The sequence below is a fragment of the Emydura macquarii genome, unplaced genomic scaffold (assembly GCF_026122565.2).
Source record: "Emydura macquarii macquarii isolate MOO-44397 ecotype Brisbane River unplaced genomic scaffold, CSIRO-AGI_Emac_v2 contig_212, whole genome shotgun sequence".
NCBI lineage: Eukaryota > Metazoa > Chordata > Testudines > Chelidae > Emydura > Emydura macquarii.
The window spans coordinates 13,349,783-13,376,642 of record NW_027130349.1 but is presented as its reverse complement, the minus strand read 5'-3'; the positions used below and the strand labels follow the sequence as shown (position 1 = coordinate 13,376,642).

The window sequence follows — 26,860 nt, the reverse complement described above, 5'->3', positions numbered from 1 at the left end:
AAAGATTGAAAAGATGCTTTATTAGTAAACAATTATTTCAAATCTAGGAACTAAATTGTTACTGTTTTTCCTAGGTGGGAGAAATGCAAAATTAATATACAATTAAAATAACTTCTGAATCTCTGCAGTGACATGAAACAAAATCATCATCCGGAAAATAGTACGTTTGATTTATAACCCGCTCATCAATTGTCTTTAGGAGACTGGTCTAGTTGTTGGTTAACAGCCAAAAATTTACGCCAATCCCTTGCAAACTTAAAGATGTGATTTTTGTTCTAGAAGCTGCAATAGTAAACCCACAAGAATCATCAGCACTGATGAAGTTATTATTCTATATTCCTGATTTCTTTCCCCATCTTTAAACAGTGTTTTACTGGTGTCATAAGGTTTTTGTTTTGAAAACACAATTAAGTGGAAAGAATTTGCTCATTAAGTGGTCAAACAAGATTTGTTTCTCCTCTACATATTGAGTTTTTATAACTGGAAAATTACCCTATCACCATATGTCCACCCTGAAAGAAAAAAATCCTTGTCATCATCACAGTGAGTTGTTTATGCAAAAACAAGAAGAGTGCCTTTCAGGGGAGAAAACTGTGTTATTCTAGTTTTTACATATCACTTACAGTAATTTAGTGAAACCAGGAGCACAACCTTTAACATAAAGTGTTTCTGCATTAATAAATCAATTATTTCTTTCACATATAAAAATATTTATGTGACCTACATTTAATAACAGGCTACCAAGTTAAGAGTGAGTGGCTGTTTTCCACTGTCTTATAATTTAGCCTGCAGTTTAATTTATTTTATCCTACCTGGTCTCCATTGGGTGAATTTTTCTCCTAAAATAAGGTTTAAGCACTTTTTTTAAAGATAAAAAGCAAACAAAAATAAGGGTTTGTAACTGGCTCAGACCTTGGGTATCAGTAAGCTAATAAAAGGCTAGCTTTAAAAACAGAAATGTTATAGACACTAAGACCATGTTCATACTATACTGCAGCTGAAAATATACAAGTCACAACTGTGTTTAAAGTATACTAAAAAGATTTGAGCACAGTTTCCTTAACCAGTATGCAAAGGGACCCTTGCCAACTTTCCCTCCATTCCCACAGGCCATGTAAAAGAGACATGATTTTGGCAGCTCTATTTCAGAGAGCACCTGTCTCATTAACAAGCTTTCTTAAGCCTCCAGTCAGCTGAGTTCTTTGGCCACATGCAAGAACACCAAGGTAGTTTGAAAGTAGCAAGTTAACAATGAAAGCAGAACTGTATTTGACAACCATTTTCAAACACAGTTTTTTGCAAACATGATTTTAGCATATTTTCCGCTCCATGTTACTGAGTTCCTGGGGTGGTTCTTGGGTTACCCAGGACTCTGAGTTACCTTGTTACCCAGTTCCCTCTTAGCAGGGTTCTATCCCAGTGTTTGAACACGGTCATAACTGTTAGTAACCTGCATGAAGTCTGGGCACATAGAAGACACAGAATGTGAAAATGATTTCAGGCATAGTTACAAATGGTGTACGCAAGGCTCATAATCTGTAACACTCCCAAAAAAACTCTGCAGCTCTCCATTAAACAAAGGAAGTACCTCTGACCTTTGTCTCATATGGTGGCCTTTACAACCAAATACCACATTCTCCTTTAGGAACCCGAATAAAGTATTTTGTTATCCTATTTGGTGAAGCCTTTCCCATTATGGGTCTTGGTCACGTTCAGGATTTCACAGCTAAAATTACTATAACTGGAAATTAAAAAAGAACAATTACTTACCCTACAGTAACTGTTTCTTCAAGATGTGTTGTCCACATGGATTCTAAGACGCAGAAAATGGAATCCTGTGGTCAATACACTTGAAAAAACACAGTTATCACAGGGTAAGAAACCATTCTCTCTTCTTCAAGTGATAGTCCACATGGATTCCACTTCTGGTGACCTGTAAGATGTGACCTCCTAGATAAGAGGTGGGGGGTCCGAGCAAACTTAAGAGATTGGTATGTTTCCCAGGGAAGCCAAGGAAGCTGCTTGAGCCCTGGTGGACTGGGCTCCAACGTGGCTGGCTGGATCCAACTTAGCTAATACATAGCATGATTTAATACAATTAGACACCCATTTAAAGTCTTTGGGTAGATATTGCCTGACCCCTCATTCTATCTGCAAACAGTACAAATAGCCTAGGGAATTCCTGAAAAGTTTCATATTGTCCAGGTAAGATAACAGAGCTCTAATTAGATTAAAGATGTGCACTTTGGCTTTCCAAAGGATGGAGTAGAGATAGGGGGAAAAAAAAAACTGGCAGATGAATCATCTGATTGAAATTGAAGTCTAAAACAACCTTTGGTATGAATTGAGGTTGAGGCCTCAGGGTCACCTTATCCATATGGAACACTGTGTAAGGTGGACCAGCAATAAAAGCCTGAATTTCCCCTTTCTGGCTGCTGATATTGCTAATAAAAAGGCCATTTTCATAGATAGACGGTACTGTGGGTACATTACTAGGGGCTTGAAGGGAGGATCCATTAACTGTATTAAGACTTTACTGGGTTAAGCTAAGACTGTATTAAGAACCCAGAAGGGAGGAGGTTCCTGGACTGGGGGGGAAATACATGTATAAGGCCCTTGAGGAAACTAGCTACTGGGGTGGGGTGGGGAAAATATGATGCGATCCTGCATGGGTGAGGATGATGAGTTGTTATTGCTGCTAAGTACACCCTTAGGTTGTTGCGTATTTTGACCTTAGTCGCTGTCTTTGTAAGATGGTCACAATAAGTGAGAGTTCTATCCAACATGATGCTTAGATAGGATGTGAATCACGCTTTATTCACTGACCATTGAGAACTAGGTTCAGCTCTCTGCCTGCTAGTGCATGATGTAAGTGGAAGACATTCAACAGTCTTACTTCCACTTGGTTCACGCACCACCAATGACATAAATCGGCCATAGCTGCCATATCTGTACTCAGAATACTCTCAAGTATGTCAAAGGAGTGTGACTGAGTGCGGAGACATATGTCATCTGGATAAACTTGTGAGACTCAGTATATGGTACGTTATTGGAATATAAATCGAATAACGTTGGAGAGAATACTGATCGTTGTGTCAGGCTATTCATCTGGTCCCTCCAAGCACTTGTTCTATCACCAATATGCACATAGAAATTGAATTTCACAAAACAGAGTCATTGCACATACTAACCAAGTTGGCATAGTTCTAGACAATTTCACCAAAAGGCCTGTGTGCCAAACCATATTGTATGCTGCAGTCAGGTCAAGAAAAACTGAACCAGTCTTCAGCTTATGTTAGAATCCATTTTCGATGAAAATTGCAAGTGTCATCACTTGATCACATGTACTACAACTGGGGCGAAAACCAGCTTGCTCTGGTGCCGGTATGCCTTCCATAGATGGTGAAATTCTTTGTGAAATCAGATGCTCAAGCATCTCAAAAAGCCGCTTAGAAGTGAAATTGGTCTGTAGCTCGAAGGCAAGTGTGGGTCTTTCCCAGGTTTTAGCAATAACAGAAATCAGTGTCTACAAGAGATAGAATGGGTTGTGCAGACAGAGCATCTCTTCCATTTCGTTGCATAGGTCTGGTCTAGTAAAGTCCTTTCTGCTCCATACTAACATATTCAGATCTTAGCAGAGCAGCTTCTTTCAGTGCTCTTTAACTAGTCAGCATCCAGGTACAATGATGTTGGGTTCAGATGTACAATCTGCCTTTCTCTCTCAGAGATGATGTCGAATAAGACAGGTAATGTTATAGTGGGCTGTGCTGACAGGTTCATTAGGTTGGAGTACCAGAACTGTCTGGGCCAACATGATGCTAGTACAATTATTACTGATGAATCCTGTCTGCCTTTCTTTAGAACCCTAGGTTCTAATGGAATTGGATGGAAGGCATACATTATCTCTGGAGGTCACAAGATGAGGAAAGCATCTGACAGAGAACCTAAGTCCAGACTCCCACTTTGAGTAGAACATCTGACACTTTGCAATTTTGTCTGTGGTGAATAGATCTACTGTTGAGTGATCCCAAATGTGGAAAATGCTCTGCAAGATGGAGTCCTTGATAATTCATTCATAGGTCAGCTGTGAATTGCCTGCTGATCTGGTCAACTAGGACATTCTGCAAACCTGGGAGATGCAGAGCTACTGGTCAAAACTGGTTATGAACAGACCAGTTTCATAGAGAAACAGCTTCTTGGCAAAAGGGAGACGAACATTCTCTTCCCTGTCCGTTGACCTAAAATTGCTGTTTGTTGTCTGTCATGATCTGGACTGTCAGTCCACTTAGTATGGGGAGAAATGCTGTGCAGGCTAGCTGAATAGCTCCCATCTCTAGAATGTCACTTCCGAGTCCTTTTCATGAAAAATTACAGGTTTGCCTTTCGTCGAGGCCGAAAAAGCACCTCCTGTGCCCATCATTCAGTAGAATAGATGCCTCAAAAGAGGGGCAAGTTTTGAAGCCTGGGGCCTTTGTTTTAGCCACAGGGACTAAAACTTGACACTGTAGGAAATCCCTAACACTAAAAGGATTCTTTTTAAATGAGCCATCAGGTGTTAAACAACTAATCCTAAAACTAAGTGAACCACAACTACACTATTTAATAATTATATAGAAACAAAAAGGGTTTTATTTGCACAGAGTGCAAGATACAGTTGATACAACCAAGGATGCTGTCTCACAGCCACAGGCAATAGGAAGAAACTGAGGGATGGTTGGGCGCTCCGGATTATATGCCCTTGAGTGCTGGTGGGCCTGAGGACACCTAGGGTGTAAGGCACAACACTAATGGACACTGCTGGTCAAAACTATCCAATCATGAAGTGGAATGCATGTGGACAATCACTCAAAGAAGAACTTTTTCTTTAATTATTCTATCTAATACTGGGATAAATGCAAGAATTCAGATGTTAGACCTAAACAGGAGAAGAATGAGTCTGCCAGCAGCTCGATCCCCCTCAGAGAAACAAGCTGGCCTTATTTGGAGAAACTGAAGCAGGATGAAAACACTTTTCTAGTGCAGAGGAGAAGTGCACCAGTGGGCTGCTCTCAGAACGGTACTGAGAGAAGATGGGGCAGGTAATTGTAGTCCAATCAACTTTGATAAAACAGCTAACTCAGGAGGCTGGTTGAAACCCCATTCTCAAAGAGAGGGCAACTGCAAAGAAAAAACTAGATATGTATATTAGCTCAAACAGAAACATAAACTTGCTTTGGACAAGCTTGTGTTTGCTTTTCTGAACACTTGAACAATCAAGTTTTACTGGAGCAAATGTTTGCAGAAAGCTAACTTTAGGCTCGCACATTTGAGTATACCAGAAGTGGCATATATCATGTAGGACAGAATACTGATGACAAAGCAGATGACAGGGTTCCTTAAATCCTCACCAGAGTCCCAGAACAGAGGTAATTAAATGAGCCAGAATGCATCTTTCACAGCCAGGATCACCCATTTACACACAGTTATTTTGTCAGAATGCAATTAAAATTAATTAAATTTAAACACTGAAACCATCCAATAACTCCTATACTAGCCTAATTTTTCTATGAATGAGGCCTTGGGCAAATTCTGTGCGACCCAGAAAGAAAAAATTTTTTTTTTTAAATTGACTAACCCTGTTTATCTATTTTCATACTCTCTAAACTTCTACACCTCCCTGAGAGTGTCAATGCCCCAGTGGCATCTTTAAGTCTTATATCTGATTATCAGAGTTAACCGCACTCAGCCAGAGAACACAAAATAAGTGTGATCAGTCAATCAGAAATAACCAACATAACCCAGTTTTGAATACAAAATAATTAATACTTACAGAAAATGGTTTGAGATCAACCCAAAGAATTAAAATATCTCACAAAAAATTAGTAATTTTGAATGATAAATGCATTTAAGAAAATTTCATACTGCTTGTGGATGTTACAGAAATTTTAAAAAGTTAAAATTTATAGAGTAAATGATTTGTTTCAAATTAGTCATTGAGCTCTAATATATACTATTTTTGCTAAGATCAAACAATATTTCGAAATGTTTTTAGATTTCTCGTTGATGCTTAAGCACTTCAGGAGGGTGTCCACTGACAGCACTAAAGCCTAAAGACCTTTGTTTATTCAAAGAACTAGTACATCTTGTATAGTATCAATTGAAGTCCTCCCACATTGCCTAGCTCAATCCTATTCTGAGGGATTGTTTTTAAAAGGTTAAGAGAACAGTTCAGTCTCAGGCCTGGTCTACACTCACGGTGAAATTCGGTGTCAGTTGATGGGAGATATGCAAGTTATGTAGAGTAGCTTGCGTATCTCCTGTCGACTTCCTAAATTCTAATTAGCATGCCGTCCTCACTAGGCTGCTCTGACAGGAAATGCCCTCCCATCGACGCAGCGCTAATCTTTTTGTGGAGGTGAATTTATTGAATCGACCTCTGTATTGATAGAGCGGATCTCCACTTCTGCTCAATCGATCTCAAAGAATCGATCCTGTGGCACTGAATGTGCTGCCGTGAGTGAAGACATACCCTCAGTGACTGCTAATATAATTGGTTTCTATGCTGGGGTTGCTAAGAATACTGCCAATTAGCACTGAATATGATGTGTGTGTGTAGGTGTGGGTTGGTTTGTGATATGCACACTTGTTCACTACAAACTGGACTGAGACCAAATGGCTTTCATATATACCACTGAGCAGTCAAACAGTAACCACCAATCACTATTAGCTTAATTGTCTTTGTGGTATTCTATTAACAAATAAGAGGGAACTCAAGACCTCGTGGTTTCCACAAATCCATTTACTTTAACACACTCCCAAACTACTACAAACTACTATCTGACCTGGGTTTTTTCCTCTTTATAACTGGATTTTATTTTATCATTTATTTTGAGGCGTTCTGGATTCGTAGAAGAGTACACTTTACAAGGCCCTTCCAAGCACATGGTTAAAGTTGGCCATCTACTGAGAGATGGCATCAAAATAAACAATCAGGAAGAAACAATGTAATTTGCAAAGTAGTTAAAACTGGGGTTGTAATTATCTTCCAGAAGTCTGTTCTGTGTGTCCATCTATGGAGCGAAATTTTTAATAACCAACATTATTGCCTAGTACACTACCTATGCTCCAGACAAGTCAGCACCCAGGCAGCATTAAATCACAGCCTTGTGTTTCTCTCAAGGGATTTATATTTCCAGAGTATTAGAATACCCAAAAATATACTTCAGTGTTCACTTAATCACCTATAATGTGATTTCTCCAACAGCTTTCATTGTCAACAGGCTGGTTTTGTGTATGACACTATCAAAAACTAGATAAGTGGAATTTAAATGAGTAATAACTAAATGAATCAGGTTCTTGCACACTCAGAACCATATTTTAATCTCTTATGTGCAGTGCTCTTACATTTGTGAAGATTATAAAAAGTAAGATTTAATTATAAAAAAAGTTTACAACATATTTCAGCCCAGAAAGAGAAAATTAGAAGCTAGAGTAAAGAAAACACTGCTGGTTCTGTGAAGTGCATTTCACAAAACGCCAAATTTACTACAATTTATTAAAAAAAAAACAAAAAAAAACAACATAGCTTGTGGCTGTGAAATTCTTTTTCTCAGTACAGATTATAAATATGTTGTATAATTTTGTAGTTAGAGATAGAAAAATTCAAAACTTTGCTTAGGATACACCTACAACTGTCAGACCTCAAGGGAAATATCTTGCTTGGTCACAGTTGTCCATTTGTCATAAATCCCATACTATGTACCAATATGACAGTTGTTTAAACAAAAGTTCAGGTAAAAGGGAGAGTTATGGGAGAAAAACTAAAATGAATAGACACCAAGGGTTGATGTCCCTTTATACCAGTCTGGCAGTAAAGCAGCCTTATGAGTGTAAATGTAATTTATGGGCCTAGTGTAAATGAGAATCAGGCCCTTACTACTATCTATGCTGCTTGCTATGGCCTTTGGTACCAGCAGGATAACACTAATATTTCTCAAAAAATAAAATAAAAATAAAAACTAAGCTAAGCTTTTAAAAGTATTTTTAAACTTGTTGAAGCTTCTGAATTGCAGCCAATTAAAGTATTTTAACTTGGATTTTATTTATAATGAATAACATTCAGCAATTTTTTTAAAGCCATCCCACCCACCTTGTAATCCAATAGCTATCTTATAAAAGAAACTTTTTTAAAAATGGAGAGAGGATTGGTGGTCTACTGATCATACACTGTCTGCATTGCCATCTAGAAGATCAGGGTTCAACTGTTGTTCTGGGATGCTCATCAAGTGAGCACAAGATGAAAACATGGTGAATGTGGCATGCTTGACCCCTGGGAGTTTGAGGATGGCTGAAGGCAAAGAGTACCTATGTCATTCTACATTCCCTTTTTCGGTCAAATAAAGAAAAACCATTAGTGTGCTCCAAATGGAATTCCATTCAGTCCTCCTTAGATAGAAAGTTAGTACATACGTACAAAACATTTTCTCTATGTATAGAGGAAAATAGGTGTGTCTTTTTCAATAATATTTCAAAAACTTACTTCTAATATATTCTTTAGTTTAGAAGGAATAATATAACTCTACTGTTCTAAATGATGTCAGCTTCTGTAATGGAGTGCATCTTTCTACATGAAGTAGCTGCTATCATCATATAGTACAGAACATATAAATATATAACAAACAAAGCAATAAATACCCATCCATCGACTCCATCATTATTGTATCGATACTTCTGTTAAACAGTGACAAGTGATTATTTTAGGGAACGGGTTAAAGCCAGAATATTTTCAATGTGTTTCCCATGATAGGAGTATTTTAGCCATCAGTACAATCTATTTCCTAAGAGAAAGGTGTGTGTGTGTGTGTGTTAAGCACAGGACTAGGAAACCAGAACTTGTGAGTTCCAATTTCAGTTCTGACACTGACTTCCTTTGTAGCCTTGGGAAGTCACCTGACAACTTTGCTTCCCATTCACTCATCCAAAAGCCTACCTACTTCACATGGTATTTTAAGTATTAATTAGTGTTTGTAAAGCACTTTGAAAAGGAAAACATTATGTAAATTCTAAGCATTATTTTCAGAACTGTAATGAATAAGGCTTTGCCAAAACACCAGATTTAGTTTCTGGTAGTTCTGTCTAGCACTATTTGGATTAGATAAACTAATGCATAGTGCTCTCTCTTTAACTGATATTGTTAAACTCTTGGTGATAATCTAAAAAAAATAATTATCTGTTGGAGGAGATGGGAGACAGGGCATGTGGAAAAGAAAACCTTTTTTTCCTTTAAATTCTTTTAGAAAAATGCAAAGTTTAATTTTACATTTTGGGATATCGGAATTGACATCAATCCCATTTAATGACTTGCGTTCCTTTCTGTACGTAAGTATTGAAGCATAGTTTTTCTTGCATGCCAAATTTCCATCTAAGGTTTCTTTACCCCCATGTAAACATACTTCCATTAATATTACAATGGAGTAAATTACCTTTTTTCATGCCCTTCCCTTGACTCCTACCCCTTTCCACAAACAGGACTGGAAAGGTATATAGGATTTGTCTGTTAGTAAAGTATGCTTTACCTTCATTTATCTTACATATTCTTGTTATTCACTGCTTTCCTGTTTCCAACCTCTTATTTAACTATACTACAGGATATGCTGTGTTCTCAGTCTGGACCTCTCAAATCAGCACAGCCAAATCTGTACCACAGAGAAAAATCCACATAAATTACAAATTTAGGGTCATTTGTAGACTTTGCTGTATCATTCAGAATCATTGCTTTTATTTAAATAATGATATTTCCAGTGTCCAACTATACCCACTGAGGTCAGCTGAGCTCCCTTCTACCCATACACAATTCCACCACGCTGTCATGTGTTGATATGTCTATATTTGTTGAGCTGCCAGACTGTAGCAAAAGTGAGGGAATGAGTTTGCTTTACCGTATGTTCTTTTCTTTCTGCCTGACTCCAGACAGAGGGAGCAGAGTCAACAGAAAAACAGGATTCTCAGTTTTGCAACAGACCTGTGATATTTCTGCTGATCATAATTACCAGTCAGGCTGATCTCCCGGGCCTGCTCTTCAAAAACCCTTAACCATGAAGCAACTCTAAAGGCAAACTTTCTGGCAACAGCAAATCACACAAAAATATATATTTTTGGTCAAAGTTAGGTTCAGAGCTAGGTTATTATTTCTGGTGGCAGTCAAGTTTTGCAGCTTTAGTGTATTGGTGAATTATTTCCTTTTTGATGAAAACAGAGGGATGTGCTGTCATAATCTATTCAGGATTTTCATCCCCACAACTTCACATACAGACATCATCACTAATTTCTTAGAAGAACTGGCAGCTATTATTTTGTTGAATATACTGAAGAGACAAAATAGTAACGTAGGTTTACATTGCTTTTGATAAAAATCTCAAAATCTTTAATAACGTGAAAACAATTAGCAATTTTATTACTATGTGGTTTGACACTTAAAATGTTCAAGCTCAGAGTTATCCAAAACAAATATTCAGAAGTGTTTTCTCTTAAAATAATCGTAATTACTTAACTTAAATTGATCTAGGTACTTTTTGTAACAGACAGCTGTTATTTAAAATTATTTGATTCTAACTTTTTCTTTAGCCTTCTTCAGCAGTTAAACAGCACCAGAAAAATGTATAGCTCTCCTGAGCAACATAGGAAAACCTTCATTACCCTTGCTGTGCATGTTTTGTATATGTAAGAAACTAAAATGTTTGGTGCACTGCAAATGCCCAAATCTTGCAAATATAAATATATTTTCCAGACTTATTATAAATGATTACATTCTTGGTATTAATTACACGAAAATAAACACTTACTACTGTGCACAGTCAATCAGTTGGTATTCGTTTGACCTCTCGAAGCATGCCTTTACTCCTTCATCATCCCAGAGCTTTTTTGCATGTTCAAAGAATTCCTGAAAATTGGAAATGTGACAAATAAGAGAAGATTTCTCAGGTTTTGTTTTTAATTAAAAAGAAACACATTGGTTCCTCCCTCCTCAAATCTTCATGTTTTAAAATGGTTGCAACATGAAAAATTATACATTTAAATAAGAAAAGATGAAGAGTTATTAGTGAAGTCAAAGTCTCAGAAAGACCAATATGGGCTGTTGAGTACTTTCACATACAACCTATCAACTGGCTTTAAGAATTTTATATCCTCCAGCTTTTCAGTACTTTTCCAAAAGAGCACATTCCTATTTGGAAAGTAAGAATTAATACATTAATCCAGTTTAGCTTCCTTGTGTGCCCAAAAGAAATGTTAAGAAGGGTTGAAACCAGGTTGGTGTATCCCAGTGGCAGAAGACAAATTTTCAGGTAAGAAATCAAATTCGCTGACATGATGGAATTTAAATAGCAAATTCTCTCACAGAAATCAAAGACGGGTCAGAACTGACTCTTACAATTATAAGGAAACCTCAATACCAGACAACTGAGCACAGAACTCCATAATACTTTGAATACGGTAATGTTAAAGCACCAAAACTTACTTTCTGCTTTGAAGGACAGCTTGTTGGTAGCTTTTAGCAACCTAGCAAAGAAAGCCCCGAAAGTTAGCTACTAGTTGCTATCCCAAAAACTGGACCCTTTATTCAAAAGACTGGCCTCAGTTTCTGGGGAACCTATGAACTACTTCATATTTAGGACTATGCCGTAATTAAGCCAACCACACTGAAACCAAAGTAACCCAACACACCAACTCCCAAAAGTACAGAGAGCAGTTAAGTTATAAAAGACAATCAATGCTCTCTCTGTGTATGGAGGGGCTTGAAGGTAAAATACATTAAAAGTTCTGGCGCAATTTAAGAGCATAACTTTGGTTCCATTTGACTTGGGTAAATAAGAGCCCAGCTCAGCCAAAAAAGGGGGGAGAGGGGGGGAAATTAGGACGGTCCCTCATGTAAATTCACTACAGACTGGACCTTTTGTAGCGGCTCATGCAGAAATCAAAGAGAAAGTGTTGATGATACAGAAGCCTATGGTCTTCTCCTTCTGAGACAGAAGTAAAACAACAGTTTCCCATCACAATGGAACGTAGCTCTGCACTATCAGAAATTACATTCTGGAAGAGATGTAAAACCAAGACTCTCATCTTTTATGTGGATCAAAAAAGAGTCCATGGCACTTACCACAAGAATAGATGTGTTGGCCCTACTGAGCTGGGCAAAATCCACTTTATAAAATTACATTTTATCTACCTAAATTTCACACTGCAGTTTTGTTTGGAGATGGCATTATACTTCACTTCCTGTCCTAAAAACTACTGTATACTGTTGCTGTATGCTGTTTAAAGGCTTCTGTATTACACCCCAGAATGTGCTGCCTAACGGTTACAACAGGAAACTGGGAGTCAGGACTCTTTAGTTCTATTACAAACAAACAAACAAAAAATCCTGTTAAAAGGAATAACACTTAAGGTTGCTAAGTTACAATGTATTCACATCATTTACAAAAATACAAGTTCTTGTAATTAGGGATGTAAAGATTTGTTTAATTAACAATCCGGTTAAATTTCTAAAAACAGAACAGGTGGGGGGCAGAGGGGAGAGCAGCGCTGGACTTGGCTGGACTGACTGGGGGAGCTGCATTGGGCACAGCGCTTCCCCTCAAGCAACAGCAGCAGCTGGGCAGCTCTCGGTCGGCAGGGAGTCCCGCTGGGCTTGACACCTCCCCCGAGGGCAATGTTTAAACTAATTAGTAAATGGTAAGACCGCTGCTTACAGTTTAAACGTTTAGCTGCTTGCATCCCTACTTGCAATTAAGAGCATCATAAATCTTACACTTCCCAAATAATAAACAAACATGATTCTTATCAAATGTGATGACATATGCGTTTCATTATAACAAAAGAACTTCAACACTGACCCATGGAATTTTAAAGCTTTGTTATTGTTTCTGAGGTTTTTGCTGTGGTAACTAAATTTAGGTATTTTCTTTTAAACAATAACGTGAAGTGGGAAGCAACTAACAGGTATCAATTGGCAGCAGAAATTTTAGTAACGCACAAATTGCTGGTTTTTTGAGAATAATGTTGCATATCTAATTTAATAGAAGAAGTATGTAACATTGTCAAAAGAGTAAATCTGGATATGATCAGGACAATCTAATTTTCCAAGTCAAAGGTACAGGGCAAGCTAATACGTAGCTTTAAAAGCCACTAACTTTTTATGTGTGACTTTCAGCAAATTACTTAACTTCTATCCGGTTCAATTGCATAGGGAAAATGGGTATAAAACACTATATACACATGATAGGACTGTTATGAGGCTCAGTTACTGTTGGTAAATTACAGAACTGGGTGAAAATTCCTGTTTTCTAATCCCTTCTGTATCCTCTCAAAAAGAACAAACTTTTCTGTGGTAGTAAAATTCCTAGCAAAAATTTTCTGTTAATGCGGTACATTAGTATTGAACTCACCCTCCAGTCTTAAACACCACCTCCAAAAAACACCACCCACAAAGTAATACAGCATGTCTAATCTTCAGCAAGTGACCGCCAGATGCTGACAAAACTTTCATGTTAGAGTACAAAACAAGCAAAGATTTTTCAGAAGGAATGATACCAAACAAACATTAAAACCACAGCATTATTGTTCAAATGTACTGTACGTAATGCAGATGCAGTAAAATAAAGAAAATATGACTTACACTCTCCTGAAAGATTTAAAACTGAGTTGTTAAACAATAAGACACAGCAGACTGTGAACTGTATTAATTCACAACTTCTGTTTCTTTCTATTGTGACTATTACAAAAGCATCCAGAAGTCTAATTGGATGCAAGATATTATAACCAAATAAAAATCAAGCATTTCTCTCTCTCAAGCCATTTACTCAGACTTCAATAGAGAACTGGATGGTTTTATGATCTTAGTTCTTCTTAGATTTACACACTTCACAAATTCTGGAGCCAGACCCATCTGGGTTAAACTCAACCAGAACCACCCACTAACCTGAGCTTTGCCATTCAAAAGAAGTTTTCCTTTGGTGGGTTTTCCTTGTGATTTTTGTGACAAGGAAATGAAGTATTCAGAGACTTTGAAAGGGAAAATTCTGGTAGCTGCCTAGAATATGAGAGTCTCTAAAAATCCATAGTAGTAAGGTTCCTGGGCCATAAGAGAGTTGAAGAGGCCATAATCCTGGGAAACGTCTCCTGCAGCCTCTAGAAAGCACTGGAATCACTGTAGATATTGGTAGATGGCTGTACTTCTTCTCCCCATAGCCCATCAATTGGGGTCAGGTTGTTGTATAAGCATCTGTCATCAGATGGCTATACTGCAGTTGGAATTTCTATTTCAGTGTTGTGAGGATGTCTATTTTGTCTCAATTATTTCGGTTTTTGGGGTGTACATTGAAAACACTGATTACTTTCACCTATTTGTTTTTATTTATGTTAGCAATTTACATGAAAATTCTTTAAACACCAAAATTTAACCCTTTGAAGTTATGCAATAGCCACTATAAAGCCCTCTCCTCTTACAGAAGAAAGAGAAACCAAGTGAGAGAAGGAAGAAAAAAAATCAAGAGGGTGGATCAAGGAGAAAACAGAGAAAGATGCTATAAAATATAAAAATGAAAGATGAAAGAATTAATAAAGGCAGATAGAAAGGAAAGATATAAGAAAGGAAATAAAAATAAATCAATACAATAACTGGAGAGAGGAAGAAACCAAAAAAGATCGAAATCAGAAAATATGGAACAATCTTTAGATTAATATATTTGTTTCATAAAAATGTAATCCCATTTTTATTTTATTTTGTATTTCTCTTTTTAGAATGACCTGCATCTCCATGTGACCAAGGAGTACTGTCATTTGAGGGAAGGACATGAGGAAGCATCATGGTGCTAGGGAAAAAGCTCAGCTGGGGTCCCCCATTTCAGGGTCCAATGCTTCAGTTCCTGGAGTATGATGAGCTAGTAATCCTCTCTTCCCTATTTTATCTATCTTTGTAGGCCTACCTGTGATAAGGTATGGTGGGAGAAGGAGGTGGAGACGTTAGTATAAAACAACTCCCTTTTCCAAAGAGTGATATTGAGTGAGAGACGCTGGGTCTCTCAAAAATCCACTGCTTGCAGGTGTCTCCTCCTGTACTTACATTTGTACTTCCACACAGTAAACACCTCTGGCTCCTGTGTGTTTATTTTTAAATTTATATTTCACTTTCTATAGAAAAAACTGCAGTTATTGGTGGAAAACAGTGTTTTGACAGTGGGTAAAATAAAGTACTTTTAATTTGCACTGAAAATTCAATTTCTCTATTCCATTTTTGTTTTACATCTCTTTTTCATTAGATGTAAATTTAATTTTGTGTTTCTTTCTCCAAAAGTATAAATCTACACATCTATTAGCCCCATTTTGGATACAGACACCTGACACTAATAAGTGTTCGTCTCTAAGACCATACAAATATGTTGGGCAGAAATTATATGCCTCAAATATTTTAGCCTGATTATTTTATTTTACAGCAGACTGTTTAAAATGATTCCCAGATTTCTTAGTCCAACGCAAGTTCTATAATACAGAACAAATACACTTGCCTCTTTAAAATGTACTGAGCTAGTGCAGAGGAGTATATTTGTCTGTAAATTGCCTCCCACCTACATATACAATCTTTTTTCCTTGGTGACTAAACCCTTCCACAAAAATCCTACACCACTTCAAGACAACTACCACCACCACCATCCACTTTCCACGCTCACTTTTAACCCTATCTCTCCTCCACAATGAACACCCTATATATATTATCCCTTTGTCAGCTGCTGAAAGCACCATTAGGCACCCAGATGTGACCCAGATCCCATTCACTTACTACATCTGGATAATTGCCTAAATTCAGCCTACTTCCTACCTACCATCCATTAAGACATTAGGTAGCATTTATTAGGGTTGCTGATAAGATTTTAAAAAATGACTAGTGATTTAAGTGGCCTCACAGTTTTTAGATGTCCAACCTAAGGCATATTAGAAGAGCCTGATTTGCAGAGGGTGGAGGCTCAAAACATCCTGAGATCAGACTCCTTAAGATGTCTCAAGCCGGACAGTTAAAAATTGAGGCACCCTCAAATAAATAGTGACTTTTTATAATCTTGATCTAAAAAAATATAAAATTGAACTTCAATATTTACTGCAGACACCTAAATCTACTACCATAGAGATAATTAGTACACCAGAGCCTAAGGGAAACTGGGAATAAGATACTACTACTAGAAATAGTCCAGCTAATAATACAATATTCATAATAGGACCATAAAAAAAGTAAAGCACAAACTTGCTTCTTCCAAAGTCTTCATTAAAGAGGTAAACAAATGTATAAATATTTACATACCTACCACATTTTTCTTGACCTGGGATCTCAATTAGAGATCAGTGCCAGCCTTTGAGAGTAAGGGATGATGCCTCAGGTCTCATTAGCTACAGGTATTTAATTTATTTAGATGTTTAGGTGGCTAGTGCAAATTTAGATATGAAAAGGTCAAAGCCACATGAATGCCACATTTTTGACTGAATCACAATCAAGATGCAAAATACAATATCTTAAATATTTTAATGCAAACCTGGCTGGAAAAGTAAGAAAGCAAAAAACAAAACAAAACCAGAAGAAAAAAACAAACAAACAAACCTTTGAACTTTCTTAGATACCCAAAATTAAGAGCATACATTTTTGAGTCTTCTGTTCACTTACACATCATTTGTCTTTTTGCTGAAATGTAAACATTCATCATGCATCATCTAAAAAAGGTGCAGTGACACAAACATGTGCCATAGTATTGTCATGAGCTGAATGAAATCTTGCAATGGGTTGAATTAAAACCTCATTCAAACTGATGTGTGAACATACTTTTCATTCAGGGTAGTTGTAAGAGACAATTATAGGGCTGTACCTAAAACAAAGCCTAACAGAATTTGCCCAGAAATTAACACCATTCCACTGGGTATTCTGATCAGGTGTGCGTGTGCGCAGGTGTGTGAGGAAACAGAGAATAAGAGAAAGAGAGGCAGAGGAAGAAACCCAAGTAGATGCCTGTAACTGGAAAAAGTGAGAGAGCATGCACGCGAACCTTTGGGGTCTGGTGTTGCTAAAGAGGGTGGGCGGCTATAAGCTAAGGGTGTGTCTACACTGCAAGCGCTACAGCGAAATGGCTACAGCTACACCACTGTAGTGTAGACACTTCCTACATCAACAGAAGGATTTTTTTCCAACGCTATAATAAATTCACCTCCTCGAGAAGCAGTAGCTAGTTTGACAGAAGAATCCTTCCTGTTAACATAGCTGCGTCTACAGTATGCGGTAGCTCGACCTAATAGGGCATGAAATTTTTCACAATCCTGAGTGACATACCTAGGTCGACCTAAGTTTTTAGGTGTAGACCAGGCTTAAGAAACTGCTTCTTTTGTTCTTGTGTTCAGAGAAGCAGGACTTCATGCATTTCTTATAAACAAACAAGATTGCATCCAAGAAAATATCAGACTCCATCAATTTCTATTTCCAACTGGAACATCCCGAGGGCCCTGAAATTTGACTAGCTGCTCATGTCAAAAAGGGGCAACAGTGTTTTTAAAACATACAGTAACTTTAAGATACGCACAACTGTATATTAAGAACATACCACTTCCTCATGCTATTCCCTATAATCAGCACTGAATTTTCAATTATAAGATTTACAAAAATTTTTTAAAATGCATTTCAGTTACCAATTTCCAGAACTTTCTCTGTAGGATGGAGAACTTATAGGAAGGTTGCTTGTATACAAAACATACCATGAGATAAACTGTGAAGCAATATTAATAACAAATCACTATTAAAACCACTATTTCAGATGTGCCTTAAAAGAGGTTACAGCATAATTCTTCTTGAAATTTAATTTTTCTTATTTAAGAAATGAACATTGCATGAGAAACCTACTCATCCATACAGCTCCTACAAAACCTGTCACAGTGCCTAAAAAAAGGAATTGTTTGACTTTTCATCTAGGGACCAAACTTTTTAACTGTCTAAATTAGGGAAGAAATATAACAGAAGACTAAACAACCAAATATCTTCACGGAAAAATCTTTATGTATTTTGGAAACAATTTTTTTTTATCTGACTGCATTACAAACTAAAAAAGGTTCATACCAGGTCAGCAATATTTTTTTTCTAATGAGACTCTAGACATTTGCCTTCCAGATGAAGCACACATTGTGGCTGTCCTGATGCCACCTTTTACACTCCTAGAAATTGGTATGCAGAAGACACAACAGTATTTTCCCTTCTATGTATTTACTCTGTTAATGGACTGGAAACTTTAATATGAAATCAGGTCATTTTCCCCTCTGAAACCAAGATGCATATTGCTAGTCTCCTTAACCTTGGGTATCCAAACTTATTTCTTGATTCAAATGCAGCTTTAATCTATCTACCTGTCTGATTGGTATGACAAGCATTTAAAGGATATGGAACTAAAGTGACAACTGTCCTGAACTTATATAATATGTACACATTTTCATGGTTTTATACTCTGATGTGAAATTCAAAGTCTTGAATTTTATTCTTTGATATGGTTACTTTTTTGTTTTGTTTTAAACCAAACCATGCAATTCACTTCAAAGCTACTGATTGCAAGATAGCCATTTATATTTACAAATATCTTGTTCTCTACATACCTAAACTTTAGAGCAATGAGGCTAGGAACTTAAAGCACCTAATTCAATACACAGCCCTGATTCATTATCTTAGCACTATCCATCCGGTGCACTGAATTAGGTAGGGTCTTGTGGGAAAAATGGCAAGTGCTAGTGTAACAGAAGATGGTATGATAATACATACACACAAGGACGCAGAATTAAGATTGCACAAGCAACCTATATTCTGGCATTTTCTAACTTTCAAGTTCTTGACTTTGCAACCTAAATAACATTCTTTTTTGTATATGTTATTTCCTAGATAAGTTTTTAAGAAAAAGGTAGAAACAAATTCTATTATACCGCAGCCATAATGATCTTCTCATGCATCATCAGTTGATGGTAATGTTGATGGTTCATGGGTTTGAACACTCAATATTCAGCTCGACCTACAAAACTAACTACATTAGTGGGCAGTAGGAAAAGGCTGATAGCCTATGCTGAGGGGGTAGTGGACAATTGGGGTCATGTGCTGGGTCTGATGGGTAGCTGGACATAGTGTTCTCTCTCTTTTCCCCTTCCACTGAGGCCACATGCTAAGCCACCCTGACTCTCTCCCCACATTCCAGAGAGGCAAACTGGGGGAAGTGGAAGACAGAAATTCCATTATACTGATGAAACCATACTGATACACATGGGTCACTGGCAGGATTAGGACCTTTAGAGACACAGTACAGACCTCTACCACTTGAGTCAATGGGCAACTGGTAGTAGCAAACGTTGTTTTCCTCTATGAGGACCGGCCACTAAAGAGGAGAAGACACAGACTTTACCAGTAGATTTCACCGTTGTTTACTGACAGCAGAGGAATGAGACTCAGGAATCCTGGGTTCCAGATCAGGTTCTGGAGGAGCACGTGCTCTAGTGGTTCCAGACCCTGCCGTCCAGCTGCCCCTTTTCTCTAGCATGTCTTACACCATGCTTGGCACTTGTGCTGCTACCCTTCTCTGCTACTGTTTTTCCCAAGCCTGTCCCTTTCCCTCTGTTATTGTCCCTGGCCCATCCCTCTTCCCCATTCTGTTCCTCACCCGCTACATATGAGTCGGCTGTTTCTTTCTTCTCCATGCTACCTGGGCACCAGCAGTGGAGGCACTGAAAGCACAGGAGAGACAGTTTCCCTATTCTCAGTTGAGCTTCAGTAACCCCCAGCAGCTCAGAGGAGCAATTATAGGGGAAATCCATCTTAGTTCCAGGGGCCCAGGCTTGGAGCAAGCTTAATGCAGATGGAATCCTTTGAGGATTTAGCTGACAAATTCTAAGAATCTTCTACTGTGCATGTACAAATTGTAATTTTCAGAGGCTTACAATACAGCCAAATTTGGGTGGATTTTCAGAGAGGCAAAAAAACCACTGAACTCTCTGAGCAAGTCCCTGCTCCAAAGCATAGAAATGCTGGAGTTTCGCAGCTAAATGGTGGGAATTTTTTTTTAACATGGGCAAAACAAATGTATTGTCCCCTTATCTCATTCTCTGAAATGGCTGAATTATTTTTGCTGAAATTTTAAATAAATAAATAAATAAAATGCCTGCGACAGACACCTGGCATGGGAAATTTCAGCCGAAGTCGTTGAAGTCTGACAAAATTATAAGCAACACAAAACTGCATCTATAATAGAACAGTGTTAGACAACCTCAATTACAGGCTTTGCTGTCAGCTCTGCCTGTAACAAAGGCTTCTCCGATTTGTACAGAAAAATAGGATTTGCCACACTGGATCAAGACCAAGTGGCTCATCTAGTCTGGTATTCTAATTCCAACAATGGACAGTAACAGATGCCTCAAAGGAAGGTACAAGAAACTCCACAGTGGACAATTACAGACAACCTGCCCCAAAAGGAAGTTTCTTCAGAACCTGTAGCAGTCAGTGGTTGACTTGTGCCCTGAAGTGTGATATCTCAAACTAAAAAATACCTATCAAAAGCAACTGCAGATGTTTTATTTAGCTTGTAAATGTCTAATAGTTTTCTCAGTCTTTGCTGTCACTAATATCCTATGGCAATGAATACCACTGCTTACTTATGCACAGTAGAAAAGTGTTCTTTTATCAGTTTTTAATTTGTCTTTCAGTTTCATTGCTTTGTATTATGAGACAGAGTAAATAAGAATCCTTATTTACTTTCTCTGTACATTCATAATTGTGTATGTAACCCCATTGTGTTTTCTCATAAGTAGTCTCACGCAACGGAACAGTCCACATCTTTTAAAGCTCTCCTCATAGGTCAGTCTTTCCATGGCTCTAATATTTTGTCTCCTATCTCGGAACCCCATCTATTTCTTCTGCATCTGTTTTGAGATAGGATGACCAGAACCGAACATAGCATCAAGACTGGATATCTTTATAAGAAGATATGCTAGATTTCAAACAGAAGTTATGGCCCAATGCAGAAATTACTAGGTGAGGGTTTATGGCCTGTGTTATTCAGGAGGTCAGACTAGATAATCAAAATGGTTCTTTCTAGCTTTAAAATCTATGAAATTATCATTTACATTTTTGTTGTAGCAAATCACTCTTTGGACAAACATTTAAATTACCATAAAATGACTAAAAAAAAAAGGAAGTCATGGTATCACACATCCATGCTATATAAGAAACATATTCCAGGGATACTAAATCAGGCTGTTTTAATCCCACATTATTTCACAATAGGGGAAAAATCTTCTGTCACAAAATAAAAATATGGGTAATGCAAAAGTCAAGAAGGATTAGAAAACTTCAAAATATTTGTATGGCACAATACTCTGGAAACAAGAAAAAACCCTATGTTTTACCATAATCAATGACTGCACTACAGTCTTCTCTAATGCCATATTTATACCATATTCCTTCAAAATGAATTATACAAAAATCCTGAGCGTATGTAGGTGCTATAAACAATAAACTGGAATGCCTTTATCCACTACCAGTCACTTTGAAATCACAGATTTTTCAGATATGTCAGTGACTCACCCTAAAATCTGACGCTTTCAGTGACATATATCATGCATCTGCACAAAAATCAGATACTTTCTATAAAAAACCAAGAAATTGGAATGCAGCTGAGCTTGTATTATGGAATACTAACATTCACTAATACTAATACTCACTTTTTGATATGCAGTACATAAGATTCTTACCAGATTAACACCCCCTCTTAGAGTTCTGACACTTCTTTTTAATCTCCACAAGTATGTAAAATTAGGAGATCAAGTACAACTGATGTTTAACCTTTTACTATTTTTTTCCCTTCCTCTCAAATGTTGATCACAGTAGTCCTGTTTGCATTGCAAAACCAGCCAACTCAGTGTACCTGACTACAACACAATTAAAATGTGTAGTGTGGATGGGACCTAACAGTGTTCTAACAAAGTCATATGACAGGGTTAACACCATGGACATGGTCAAAGAGCTAAATGGTAATAAATTATAGAAGCTAGCAGGTAATGTTGGCAGCCAAATAGTAAGGAGGTGGGTACATATGTGTCAGAGGCAGATTATACAGAGTCTTTCTTTGAATCAATAGGACAAACATATTACGACAGACTACAGGACTTTGTGAACTGGCTGTTTTACCATTACAAATACTCTTATAAGAAGAATCTATACTGCGTTGAATAGCTAACTCTTAATACATACAGGCAGCACCGTTCAGTTGTTTTATCATGAGGTATGTTTGGTATGGATTTTTTAGGGTAATCTTTTCAAATGTTTCACCAGGTAAAACACACAAGAGATGCTTACTTATCTCTCAAACAAACAAGCATGGTCTCTTGATAATCAACCTTTTGTTTAGGAGACATGAGTGTCCCTTATGGCTCTACCAATTCCACTTCTCAATCCTTTATGTATCAGATTGATCAACAAGGGAGCCCATTGTGCTGCGGGTACACAAAATTCAGCTGCCCAAACTCCTAAGGCTAGCAAGAGAGATGATGAGGGTTACAATTTAAAAACAAAAAATTATGGTCACAACAGAAGATCCTTTTACTTTTTCCAATAGCACACATTAATCAAAACCTTCATTAGCACCCAGTCAGAGCATAAGAATCATTAAAGCCATTTAGGAATGGCCACCCTGCACCCAAGGGACTGCTTAACGACAATGTTCAGAGCTTTCTTATGCACCTGCTCTAGTGTCAGTTTAATTAGGCAGTAATCCTTGGGGAGAAGATAACCTCTACCCGCAGCAGGGTATTTTTCTGTTGTAACTTCTGGCTATGCAATAATCATGCAATTACCTTGCTAATTAGTAAAACATTTTTATAGACAAATCAGCAGTTTGGCTGCTAACAACAGAGTTGTCCACCAGGACCTAACCAGGTGCCTGTCAAAGGGAAATCAAAGATAAAGCCAAATTCTTCTTATCACACCACACACTCATTTTTTGCTTTCTTAAGTCTGAAAGTAATAATCTTAAAAAATGTGAAGAACCCTACTAAACATAACTTCAATCTGTTATGTTTTAACATGGAAGGTGTGTAAACAGATTCCCCCATTGGATACATTTATGTCAGCGAATCTTAGGGCTCGGAGAGACCAGAATGAACTAATCAACTCCTAAGAGAATCCTTTCTTACCTGGAATTGAAAGGAAAGTATCTGGTGCAACAAACTGCACTATAAATGTGCTTCAATCACTGTTTAAAACTTAGCCAAAAAGGAGATCTGTAAATACACAGAGTATTTTATGAATTATGGAGCTGTTTGATAGTGGCTCCATAGTTAAGACTACAACCAGTGTGTCCCACTATAAGCTCCTTTTTCATCCTTTGCCCCTCTCTCCACCAATAAGTTCTATTTGTGACTTTTTCTTTTAAATGAAAATCACCAGAATTACCCAGAGTAGATCACAGAATTCATCTGTAAAGTTTGAAATACGTGTTAAGGCTTTATTTTCCAGTTCTATATTTGTAAAAATGAACTCTCAATTTTAGAAAAAGAATCTAACAATTCTTTAAGCCCTGCTAGCGCAAAAAAATGGTTTTATGTAAAGACTTGAAGCTTTCTATACAACTGAACATGGGCAAAGTCTTGCAGCTAGGACAGTCTTCAAGAAAGGGGTAAAGGACAAAGCAGCAGTTAATAAGACAGCTACTTTAATGACAGGTTTCCCATCACAAAAAATGTTTCATGTCAGGACAAATGTCATCTAAAATTTGAAATGTGAGAAATATTATTAGGTGTATTTAATGTTTAAAGAACGTTGTCCCTAAATTTCATATAGGAACTACTTCATTACTTAGCTACTGTAGCACTTTACACCAGTGGTTGCCAACCTTTTCTCTGCTGTGGCACACCTTGATACCTTTAATTATTTTGAGGCACACCACTATATAGTTTCCAAATAAACTCATGAATATTCATGAGCCAATCCAGAACGCTTCAAGTAGTTTCTCAAAAAATTCTGTGGCACACCTGCTCAGGCCTGATGACACACCAGTTGGGAAACACTGCTTTAGATTCCTTAGTCCTAAAGAGCAGCTCCACTTTAGTCCCCCTTCCACTCCTCAAGAAATTTCTTGTTCTTCCTGAACTGAATGGCGCTGCCCAAGCCAGCAAGTTAGAAACTTTACTCATGTTGACAAATTAATCTCTCATTTCAAGCTTCCTGCTCTTCATTTAAAAAATGTATGCTTCACTTTGCATTGGTCATCTTACATTTTAGAAATCTATGCCACCCACTTGGGACGTTGAGGGTTGAGAACTATGGAATTACATAGCTTGTAAAGTGTACTAGCGAGGAGAAAGGGCAAACTTAGTTCCTTTATGTAAAGAAACATGTACATAGTGCAATAGCAAGGGAGAAGGGAGGCAAAAGAAAAGATTGAGAGTGAGGACCCCTGAGGAAGTCCTAAAGGAAGAAGAAGCTGTATAAAAAGGAAGGACTGAAGTGAGGTAAGTAGACAGGAAAGCTCCTAAACAGCAGTACTGTGAGAGGTGCTCTTCTCTCAGAAGAGTCTGGTGGTTATAGGGAAGACACTATCTGTTATTTTATTTATTTATAATTTTAGTTTGTACCAGAATATAAAATTCCCATTGTCCTAATAAAGAAAATACATGATGGATCCAGTGGCTAATTTTCCTGGCCATTTTCAAGGGCAGAAAAGTAACTGAATTGCTTTGCCCTTACCACTGAATGTTGTTAATTTTAACTGAAATTATTATTTTTAAAAGGTATTTCAGCACACAACTGAGTTCTGCTTAGAAGAGTCCGTAAACTTGAATAACAAGCGTATTGTAGTTCATGTCAGTTTTGAGGTACATTTGAATAACTCTGGGAGCCTTTAAGGAGACTTACCCAAAAACATTTGAACTCTGGATGTCCAAAACGCTACTTTTTCTAGTGCGTCAAGCATTTTGGACCCCCAGAGTTCAAATGTTTTTGGGTACCTCAAAACTGACATGAACTGCTATACACTTGTTATTCAAGTTTAGGGACTCCCATGAGCAAAACTCAATTATGTGTTGAAATATGATGTTTATGCAATAAACCATACATGTTAAAAATAATGATGTCAGTTAAAATTAACATTCAATGGTAAAGGTAAAGCAAAATATTTACTTTCCTGCCACTGAAAATGGACAGTAAAATTGGTCACGTATTAGTCATGTATTTTCTTTATTAGAACAATGGGTATTTTATATTCCAGTGTCAAGTGCATCCACATTTCTTCCTTTTTCATTTTAGAAGATTTTTTCATAGCTTTTATTTTCAAATTAAGAGTTAAAGAGTTTTTTCAGTAGACAATGTTTGCATTTAAAATATTTTTCAGTATATCAACTCATGTCAGAATGTTCCACTGGTTGTTAAATTAACATTCTCAACTTTTCCATTCTGCCTAATCCTGGAACAAGCATACCACTATCCATAAGATAATAATCAGCTGGTTACAAGCAACTCACAATCTCTCTACTTCAGGCCTCTGCCAATTCCTGATGCTGATTCAGCACAGTGGAACAGCTCAGTGATGCAAAAAATAGTTTGCAAATGCTTCCTTCACTTCTCATCCTAGTTTCTCCTAACAGGAGAGGGGGAGGGGAAAACCATTTTAGTAGACTATTTGGAAATTCTGAGCATTAAAGATTATTGCTACAGTATGATTTCTCAATGAATTATTATGCCAAGGGCAAAAAGGTTGTATACAGTCTACACAATCCACAGGATTTGGTTAAATAACTATGATTGTTCCTTTCCTAAATGGAATATACACAAAACTACATTTAAATTAACTTTTCTCCTAAATTTTCCATGACAGTTATATATATTACTTCTATATATAAAATTCTGCTTACATACTTCATCTTGTTTCTACACATTAGTTAAAAAAAAAAAGAAAAGAAAAGAAAAGAAATATTTCTATAATCCTGCAAGACATCTGTATTATGATATGTTAAATATAATTAAATAGTTGCTAATGACACAGGATGTGGTAATGCTGCAAGGGTTTGACCAACAAATAAGGCTTCATACCAATGACTAAACAGAAAAATTAAATATAGATTCAACCTCTGAACTTAGTTGATGATAGTAGGTTATCACTATTATCTACACATTTATGATACAGATGGCTCTATAGATGAGTGGTGATGCTATAAATTGGAAAGAGAACCTGTACTATAATGTGAAAAGTCAGAGATGTTATCCACCATGGTGACATTTTGCAGTACTTAAGTAACAGAAATGAATGGCGTTGTCTTAGAATGTCAAAGGTCTAATATACGTGTGTGGTCAGATTAGAGGCTAAGAAGTCAGGCTTCCTGAATTCTACTCCTGGCTCTGTCACTGACCTGTGTCAACTAGGGGTCCTTCAACTTCTGTGCCTTTATGTAAACCATCTGTAAATGAGCAGAGTATTTCACTACCTCACAGAGTGTTTTGAAGTTTCATCGATTAATGTATATAAATCACGTTGTGATCCTTGGATAAGGGGTGCTATATGAGTTCAAAGTATTATTATAATGTATAAATTATGTAGTAGTAATTTTTTGTCATTTCATTATAGGCAATATCAGTTCACTAGTATTGTCAAAATAATCAAGACTTTACTATGGTCAGGTGGTATAGTTCTAAATTTTATATTTTCACAGATTCACACATTTCCAGGTCAGAAGGGACTACTATGATCATCTAGTCTGGTCTGTGTAAGAGAAGTCATAGAATTTCATTCAATATTTATTGCAATAGAGGGAATTATTCTTCACTATCAAGGTAGCCCTATAA

At 37.1% G+C, this 26,860-nt stretch overlaps 1 protein-coding gene across 4 annotated transcripts in view; it reads right to left on the bottom strand.

Annotated features, from left to right (window-relative positions):
• Nucleotides 1–26,860, bottom strand: part of GNAL (G protein subunit alpha L) — a 304,035-nt gene that overhangs the window by 71,666 nt on the left and 205,509 nt on the right. For all 4 annotated transcript variants that reach the window (XM_067547866.1, XM_067547888.1, XM_067547882.1 and 1 more), the window contains one exon: nucleotides 10,821–10,918. In XM_067547866.1, the coding sequence (XP_067403967.1) occupies nucleotides 10,821–10,918 (98 nt within the window). The remainder of the gene's footprint in view (nucleotides 1–10,820; nucleotides 10,919–26,860) is intronic.